Source organism: Neomonachus schauinslandi, chromosome 16, assembly GCF_002201575.2.
Source record: "Neomonachus schauinslandi chromosome 16, ASM220157v2, whole genome shotgun sequence".
NCBI classification, from domain to species: domain Eukaryota; kingdom Metazoa; phylum Chordata; class Mammalia; order Carnivora; family Phocidae; genus Neomonachus; species Neomonachus schauinslandi.
Genome location: NC_058418.1, coordinates 8,871,732 through 8,880,855, shown reverse-complemented (window position 1 = coordinate 8,880,855; position 9,124 = coordinate 8,871,732). Strand labels below are relative to the sequence as shown.

The 9,124-nt window shown below is 62.7% G+C and overlaps 1 protein-coding gene across 4 annotated transcripts in view; it reads right to left on the bottom strand.

The window, feature by feature from the left end:
• Positions 1-1,287: 1,287 nt before the first annotated feature.
• STRN4 (striatin 4) overlaps positions 1,288-9,124 on the bottom strand; it is a 25,265-nt gene continuing 17,428 nt past the window's right edge. For 3 of the 4 annotated variants that reach the window (XM_021681346.1, XM_021681348.1, XM_044922278.1), the window contains 10 exons: positions 8,809-8,924; positions 6,946-7,121; positions 6,796-6,843; positions 6,350-6,471; positions 5,105-5,272; positions 4,786-4,926; positions 4,244-4,342; positions 3,987-4,073; positions 2,514-2,749; positions 1,288-2,257 (listed from right to left, as the gene is read on the bottom strand). In XM_021681346.1, the coding sequence (XP_021537021.1) occupies positions 2,580-2,749; positions 3,987-4,073; positions 4,244-4,342; positions 4,786-4,926; positions 5,105-5,272; positions 6,350-6,471; positions 6,796-6,843; positions 6,946-7,121; positions 8,809-8,924 (1,127 nt within the window). In that variant the 3' untranslated portion in view covers positions 1,288-2,257; positions 2,514-2,579. The remainder of the gene's footprint in view (positions 2,258-2,513; positions 2,750-3,986; positions 4,074-4,243; positions 4,343-4,785; positions 4,927-5,104; positions 5,273-6,349; positions 6,472-6,795; positions 6,844-6,945; positions 7,122-8,808; positions 8,925-9,124) is intronic. The other variant, XM_021681347.1, reaches the window with a different exon arrangement.

Here is a 9,124-nt window from a genome sequence, read left to right as displayed (position 1 = left end):
AAAGAGTGGCCGCCATTTAGTTTACATTCAGGAAACTGAACCCCCTAGGGGCAAAATGACTTGTCCAAGATCACCACTAGACTTGCTGCCACCCCACCCCCTCCACTGAGGGCTCAAGGCCTGACTTTGAGCTTCAAAGGCATCCCAGTAGATGGGCCACCCGCCCACCTGGGTTCCAGACCAGCAGGGCTGGTTGGGGATGGGGGCCTCAAGAGGAGCCCCCCCTCCCGCTAAAGGGCTGCTGGGGGCAGCTGAGGTCGGTACAGCAGTGACTGCCACCACATCCGGGGGCTGGCTGGGGCTGGGGAAGGAAGTCTGAGGCTGGAGTGAAAACCCAAACCACCACCTGGGGAAGCTGCTCAGAGCCCTGAGGGATGAGGGCAGAGCAAGGCCACGTGGAGCTCGCAGCTAGGCTCCTGTCAGTGTCACCTGATGGCCATCTGGCCACCTGCATCCTTCTTCAAGTGTTCCCGGGGCCCCAAGAGGGGCCAGGTCCTATTCTGCGCACTGGGGCACAGCCCCTGGCAACCCAGGGGGTGGGCATTAGCATCAGGCCCGTTGTACAGAGGATGCCGAGGCCCCGAAAAGTGCAGAGGGAGCCCCATGGGACTGGCTACGAATTATGACCCGCTGGGGGTCCTGAGCGCCTCCCCACCTCATTTTCTGTAACTTGTGCTCACGATCCCCACTTCCTGAGCCTGTTGTGAGGCTCCAGTGAACCAGCATGTGAGGAACTTTGCACGGGGTCTGGCTCCTGCTAAGTACGTAACTGACCTGGTGCAGGGACGGGACTCCTCAGGGCACCTGCAGTGAGGGACCAGGCGCCCCCATCACCTGCACCCTTGCGGCAGCTCCCAGCAGGGCGCAGGCTCTCCCGTCCCCACTCCATGTGGGCTGATGGGCGGCGGCAGCGGCGGTGGCGGCGGGGAGGGGGGGGGGGAGCGCAAGAGGAGGGAGCAGGAGAAGGGGAAGGTAGTGATCTGTCACCTCACATCATCTGCTTGGCAGGGCTCTGCCCCCAGGCTACTGCTGAGGACCCTGGGGAGGGAGTACTTAGGAACAGAAAGGAGGGGCACGGGGAGATTCGGTCCTGTGCCCCCATTTCCGGGCCTCCACCCACACCCTGCCCAAACTCTGGGCCCCTCTCTTCCCGCCCCCCACCCTACCACAAAACCCAACCCATCATATCCCCTCCCTGAGCTCCACCCAGCCCAGGCAGAGCCCAAGACTCATCTCCCGAGGTCCCTGGCTCCCTCAGGCCCCTGACAGTCAGCACCACCACCCATCTTACTCCAAAGGGTTTATTGAGACAAGTTTCACATCCAAGTCCAGGGCAGAGGGGACGGGGGCTTATAAACAGGAACCTGGAAGGGGGCCCGAGGGCTCAGGGTGGAACCCAAAAAAGAGAGTGAAATAAATAGAGGAAGAGAGTGGAGGACCAGGAGAGGAGACACAGACTATCACACAGTGATAACAACATGGGGGGTGGGGGGCGGGGCTCCATTAACATCCCATTTATTTATACAGATATACAGAGAGTTGTGGGGGACCCCCTCAGCCTCCATGCCCTAGGGAGGGGCAAGAGAAGGCCATCTCTCCCCATGGGTGACCCCATGGGGGTTGGGGGGCTGCCCCTGGAGGAGGGCTGGGAGCAGTGGGGGAGGTAGGGGTGGGCGCCTCCCCCGAGGGCATCACCTGCTCCCCAGGCAGTTACTGGCCCTGGAGACGCTGGGTAGTGTCTGGAAAGCTGTGTTGAGGGAACTGGAGGGGAGGGTGGGGGACTGGGCGTGCTTGTGGGGTGGGCCAGGCCGGGCACTCCCCCTGAGGGCAGCCCAGGGTCCAGCTGGTTCCATGGTTTCCCAGGGGACCCAGAGCAGGGGCGCCTGGGGCTCCTCCCAGCACAGCTCCCACTCAGGTCTGGGAAGATGGGGAAGGGGGGGTCAGGGGTTCAAGGAGAGAACCTGGCACCTTCTGGCGTCTTGGAAAAGCTGATCCCCAAGGACACCCAGCCCCGGCTGTGCTGCACCCGAGAAGGTGGCTCCGATACCAGGACTGGGTGGCAGGGCACAGAGAGGAAACTCCCCGAGGCCATCCCAGAGGGTGATTCCTGAAGGAGGCTGTTCCCCAGGCTGGATGCTTGGGGAAGGACAGGCCGTGGGGTCGGCCTCCTGGGGAAAGGGCCGTTAGCACCACCAGGCTCCCAGGCAGGCGGGAAGAGGCCAGGCCTCCAGGCCTCCAGACTGAGGCTGGGAGTCACCTGAGGTAGACAGAAGGGAAGGGAGACCGGAGCATGACACCCCAGGTCCAAGAGCTCAGGCCGCCTCAGCCCCCTCTCTCAATGCCCAGGGGCTGCTACCTCGATGATTCTCACGAGGTGCCTCGACTACCACCTTGGGACATGGCACCCTCTAGAAGGGCCGAGCAAAGGGACGCGTTTGAAGTCCCGTTCGGGGTGAGGAGGCAGGGGGTTTCTGCCCTCCCAGACCAAGCCTCCCTCCAGTCCAGCCTCTCACCTCAGTGCCACCTGCCCGGCCCCGCTCCCCAGCCGGCACGGCAGCCAGGGCGGGGCCAGGTGGGCATCATACGAAGACCTTGGCCAGGGCGTCGGCGCCAGCGCTGGCAATGAGGGCCTTGCTGGGGTGGCACGCGACAGCGTGGATAGCCTCCTCGTGCTTCTTGCGGTGGGCTGTGATCTCCTGCACGCACGTTTTGTTGTCCAGGCTCCACAGACGCAGGGAACAGTCGTGGCCTGCGCAGGTGTGGGAGCAGAAAGGGCTGTCCCCCAGCACGCACCCCGGCCCCTCTGAACCTCAGCCTCTGGAGGAGCTGGACTCGGCACTGGGTGAGGGCTCCGGCCTGTTCACCCACCTCGGCCCAGCCTGCCATCCGTCCACCGAGCTGCCGAGTGTGTACTGGGCCCTGGGGGCACAGTGAACACGCTAGGCCAGCCCCCCCGCCCCGGGGCCGTTGACATTCCAGTGTGGTAGAGAGTAAACAAGAAAGCAGAATGAATCATGCCAGGGGGGTCAGCAGCACTGTGAGCACTGGTCAGTGTGAGGACAGAACGGCCAAGGGGGTATCAGGAGGAAGAGTCCGGCAGGCAGCAGGGTGGGCCAAGGGAAGGTTCTGAGGACTGGCAGGAGGTGGGTGTGGCTGAGCAGCCTGAGCAGGGACATGGGGGCGGGGAGAGATCAGAGAGAGGGGAGCAGACAGGGCGGGGGCTTGAGGCACGAGCCACCCATGGAGGCGGCCTGACTTAAGCGTTAGAAGGATCAGGCTGGCTGTGGTGGAGGCCGGCTCTGTAGGTCCCTCACAGGGGGGACCTGGGCCCTGTCCCAAAGCCTCTCTGCCCCAGGCTCGATCTCACTGACCAGCCCCTCTACCACCATCCCTGGAGACAGCTGCTACTGTCACAGGGCAGATGGAGAACAGGCCACAATGGGTCCCCATCCCGTGTGCTCGCTCGCTCGTCACCTCCCACAAGCTCTGACGGCGAGCAGAGGGGAGTGGAAGGAGGCCCCTTGCCCGTGGCCTCCCTGAGGAGCCGTGCACCGCCCTCACCTCCCTGGGCAGCTACCGCCCTTCTCCATCGGCCCACACCCCACCCCATCCTTTGGAGGCACAGCTGCGCAGGAGCTGGGCTTCAGTGCCCTCATCCACAGAGAGCACGTGCTCCCGAATGCTAAGATCCCGTGGGGACGGAGACTCAAGATGGACCCCAACTTCTTTCCTGCAACCAGCCCACTTCGCTGAGACAAAGTACGTCGCTTCTCTGAGCCTGTTTCCACATGTGCACGGTGAGTACAACACGCCCACCCGAGAGGTTTATCTGGATGAACTGAGATGTAGGCAAATGTCCCCAGGGGGCTCTGCTCCCCCACCTCAGGGAGCCCGGGAGGAGTCCCTCGTGACCAGTGCCCACGTCTCCTCCTCTTCCGCTCCCACACACCCTTGCTCCTTAGAAGCCTGGGAGGGTCCCGACTTACTTCCCGACATCAGGAACACGCCGTTGGGGTCCACGGCGAGGCAGGTGACCGCGTCCAGGTGGGCTACCATGGAGTGCACAGATTTCCCTGAGGGAAGAGAGGGTGAGTGGCAGGTTACTTTCCCTCGCTGCCTTGCCTGGGGAGGCGAAGGCCCAGACGGGACGCCGAGAGCCCGCAACGTGGGCACCAGGAGCTCTGTCATCTGGGCAGCCCCCCACGAGCACAAGTGAGCGGGCGCCGGGAAGGTGGGGCCTCACCTGTCCGGCTGTCCAGGAAGCGGATGCCTCTGTCGTCGTGGGCGGTGATGGTGAGGGGCTGGTTCGGGTGACTCACCACCTGGTTGATCTGGGTTGGGCCTGGAAGGCAAGGAGGAGAGAAGGACATGGGGGAAATCAGGGAGACCAGGACAAAGACAAGAGGAGAACCACGGTCCCACAGCCCTGCCCCCTGCCTGGCTCTCTCCTGCTTGGGTCCACTGTTCATCTGTAAGACAAGCACCGTGCCCTGCCGGGGGTGGCCCAAGACGGGGTACAGCCACCCACAGGGGCCGTCCACTCTGCCAAGAGGCCTGACGGGCGAGTCCCTATGATCTCTCTTCCCTCAGCCTTCCCAGGAGCCCCGTGCTAGCCACAGGGGTGGCAGCTGGGACTCTTATCTCCTTCCCACCCAGAGCCCCTGGTGGGGGAGGGTAGGGAAGCCGTCTTCTGCTCACTGGATGTCGGGTCACCAAAGCCACAGGAGGGACTGGGGCCTTGGAGGCACTCAGATACCGGCCCGGGGCCCCAGGGCCCCCTCTTACCGCTGCTCCCCCGGGATTCCAGCGAGAGGAGAGCGCTGCCAGCCTCCAGGTCATACAAGACAGTGTCGCCGGAGCAGAAGGAGGCCACAATGTGGGCAGGCTCGGTGCTGGTGAAGGCCACTGAGGTGGGGATCCCATGATCTGAGGACAGAGGGGAGGGAAGGCTGCTTAACAGGCCTGGTCCTGCCTGGGGGCTGCGGGAGGGGACTTGGGAAGCCTGGGTCCTCATCAGGAGTCATGCTCCTGTTGGGGCCTCCAGCTCTACCCAAGTCCTCTGTGAGGTGTCGGCGTCCCTCCCAGGCCTGATCCCTCCACTCACCGCTGGCTGTGAGGAAGGTACAGAGGCAGGCTGGGCTGCTGCTGGGATCCCAGATACGGATGGTGCCGTCGGCAGAGCAGGAGGCCAGGCGCTGGGAGGCGGGACTGAAGGCCAGGCCCCATACAGCGTCCCCATGGCCCTCCAGGACATGGCTCAGCACGCTCGGGTCTGGACACACCAACGGGAAGAAACGGGCTACGTCAGGGCCACCAGCCCCAACCTGGCCAGCTCGAGAGCACCAACTCTGCTGGGAGCCAGGCAGCCGGGCTGGGGCCACCCATTCACCCAGCTTCCTCAGGGCCTCAGAGCTGTCACCACTGGAACGTGCCCCAGCTAGCTGCTCACACTCTGACCACTGGCGCTTCTGGGAAGATTTTAGGACTCCGAAGGCAACCCAGAATGGAAGCTCAGAGGGCAGGGAGTCCCACCGGTTCACTGCCAACCCCACAGCACCCACAATAGTACCTGGCACAAAGCAGGCAGTTGGTACACGATTTTTAGGACTTAGTTAGGGGGAGAAGGAACAGTGGTGGCCCTGTGGCCCCAAGACCCTTTGCAGCCTGGGCCCTGTGGGTCGGCCCGGCCCGGCCCGTGCTCCTTGCAGCCCTTTCTGCCCCGGGGCACAAGCCCTGCTTCCCTGGTCACTCAAGTCCACAGAGGCCACTCGGTCAGGCTCTGCTGACCCCAGTGTGGGGCAGCCTGCATGGCCCAGAGCACATACTACCTGGGACTGACCCTTGCCCTTTCACAGGGTCGGACTGTTCTTGGGGAAACAGCGTGTGTTCGAGGGAAGACAGACCTCTAAACTCCGCCATGACAAAATGCTGCACAGGACCGTGCAGGTCATCAAGAGAGTTACTGAAAGAGGCGTCACGAGGCAGGGGACAGACACTGGACAGAAGTCACAGTGTGATCACTTCTCCACTTAACTATTAAAGGTGCGCCAAGACCAAGCGCAGACTCCCTACAACCTGGCCCAACGAACGTCTCCCCTCTTCCCTGCTTGACTTCTGCTCACCGCCTCCCTGCGCTCAGCGCTGGAAGGCACTGCCAGGGCCCGCCACGCCTCTGCATGGGCTGATCCCTGGCCCCAGTGGTGATTTTGAGTCAGCTCACCCACCAGCTCCTCTGGGGGGCAGTCCCCCCACACCACCTCTTTCCTGCCTCAGCCTGTCCGACCCCTGTTCACATGCTGAACACGCTGCTCCATGCTCCCCCCCACGAGGGGGGGTGAGCTGTCCTCACCATAACCGTCGTAGGGGTCCATGTTGAGGTCTGGAATCTTCCAGCTGTGGATGCGGGCGTCAGCCCCGCCGCTGTAACAGCATTCACTGTTGCTGCCCACGGCTACTGCCAACACGGGGCCCCTGCAGGGCACACAGGTGGTGAGGGGGAGATGAAAACCTCAGTCTCACCCCTCCCCAGGCCCCCCCTGAAGTCCCTGCTAGATTTTTCAAGGATGGCCAAAAGGAATTCAGCATCTGGGGCTCTGGTTGGGCCACCCAGACCTGCCTTCCCCCAACTCCCCACACCCGTTTCCTCCTCCGAAGGCTGGGCTGAGAACCAGCTACGGAGGCACATGGCCTGGGGAGCACCGGCAGGAAGGGTGTGCGTGTGCAGAGGGCCGTCGGCCCCCTGGTGCAGCAGTAAGCAGGCCAGCGACCACACTCCCCTCGGGAGCACTTCCCTACCTGTGAGCCCGGAAGGCGTGGATAGGTTCCACATCTAGCGCAGCATTCCTGGGGGGAGGCAAAGGAGCCGCATGTCACCGGGAGCCCCTCATCACCCTGAACCCACATGCCCCCTCCTCCTCCCCTCCCCCCTGGGGTGTCCGCCCTCACTTCTTGGCTGTGACAGCCTTCTGCAGGTTCCAGAGCTTGAGCGTGCCGTCCTCAGAGGCGGTGAGCAAGGCAGACTGGCTGTGGTGGAAAGCCAGGGAGCGCACGCCGTCGTAGTGTGAGCGGAGGGTGAATTTGGGGTTCCACGTCTTCTTAAAGGCATCTTTGCTGTCAGAGAGCTGGGGTGGGGGGAGCTGCCTCAGTGTCCCCGCAGTCCCATGGACGCTGACCGGCATCCAGGATGTCAAGTCACCCAGACCCACGTGGAGCCCCCCCCCCCGCCACTGGCCTCCAGCCCCAGGCACCCTACCCACAGCACGCCTCGCTCACTCAGTGAGTCCTACAGTGTGCGGGGACTAGCTGCAATCTGGGCACATAGTCAGGTCAGAGGGGGCCTGGGGGAGACCGTCAGATCACCCCACAGTGCACAGGCCTGTGAACTCTGAGCAGCGCTAGGAATTAAAAATGGACCGGGGAGAGGTACCCAAGCAGCCTGGCCACCTCTGTGGCGGTCAGTCAGGCTTTCCTGAGGAGCCGCCAGAGGAGCAGGACTTAACCAGGTCAGGGGAGGGGACTGAAGAAGGACACTGCATGTGCGAAGTCCCTGCAGCTGCCGGAGCAGATCCGGAGCCTGACAGGAGGCCCAGGTTACAGAAAGCAAGGGACAGAATGGCAGGAGCCGAGGGTGGAGCCACATTCGGGAACCTGCATCTCACCCTGAGTGAAACAGGGAACCCTGGAAGGGTTTAGAGCAGGGAACTGACATGGACCGGGGAAGATGGGCGTGGCTGCAGAGAGGCTAAGGGGTCAGGAGAGAAGCCTCTCAGGGAAAGAGGAGGGCACAGAGAGCACATGCTGGGGAGCGAAAATGGGGACAGGTACACACAGTAGGGAGAGACTGGGGAGCAGAATCAGCAGGTCGCTGCGGGGGGGGTTCCCAGAGACACTGCCCATGCCTTGGTAGACGTTGGTGGTGCTCTCTGTGGGGGACCCAGAGGCAGCCAGCTGTCAAAGATGAGCAGACCATCAGGCAAAACTCAGTGTCCTGCCCCAACATGGGGTTCACACCTGACCAGCCCCTTCATGTGGGCTGCATCCCCCACGGTCCCCACGTCTGCCATCACCACTGCCCTAGCTCTTTAGGGCCAGAGGCTCTGCCACTGTGTGGTGGCACCCTCACGGGCACGCACCCCTGCTCAAAGCCTCCACCCTGGCCCCCCCTCCCAGCATCCCACAGCAGTGCCCCCAACCTCGCTGGCGTCACCAACCACGTGAGATCCGGCTAAAAGCTGTGGTGGCTGTTCTGCCACAGGGAAATGCACACATGCACCTGATTCAGAAACTACCAGATGGCCAGACGCCACTCTGGGGGTACTGGGTTCTGAACACTTGGCCCTGACCTCTCCTTCCACCCTGGCCCATCGGCCCACCAGCCCCACTCATGCCTGCTTTTTCAGTTTCTGTCTGCAAAGATCAGCTCAATGCCTATCTCCCGCATAGGCTATCTTCCCTGCACTGTGCCAACCCAGAGCCCCCTTCCTCAGATGCTGTGCCCCCTTGCCCTGCCCCCAGACCGTGGGGGGCCTAGACTCAAGATGAACGTAAGCTGGGGTGCAAGGGAGCGTCACCTGCAGGAGCTGGGCACTGGCTACACTGCAGTGTCTTCCAGGCCCTGCACCTCAGTAACCCCCTCAAGCCCCACCCCCGGCCATGTCCATACCCCTCTGTAAACCAGAGTGAGGGGCTGAATGACCTCACAGCATCCTCCTGCTAGGGGACCAAGCGCAGGCAGAGCTCAGCAAGAGCAGGCTCGGTGTGGGATGCCCAATGAGGGCCCGCAGGGGGTGGGGCACCCCAAGAACTTACATCACAGCTGAGGTCGTTGTCGTTGGTGACGGTGAGATCTGCCAAGTCCCCCAGGCTCACCTCCCCGCCCCCGATAGTGTCCATGATGAAAACGTCTGAGGAGAAGCCAAAGGAACCTGGTAGGGGTAGGGGAGGGAGGGGGCAGAGAGGGGCAGGGAGAGAGAGAGAGAAAGACAGAGAGAGGCAGAGAGGGAGATAAGCAAGGAGTCAGAGAGAGAGACAGGGAGAGGACAAGATCAAGAATCACAGCTGGAAAGAAAGAGACAGGGAGAGACAGACAGACAAGGCAGGACAGACAAGAAGAGAGGGAGACAGA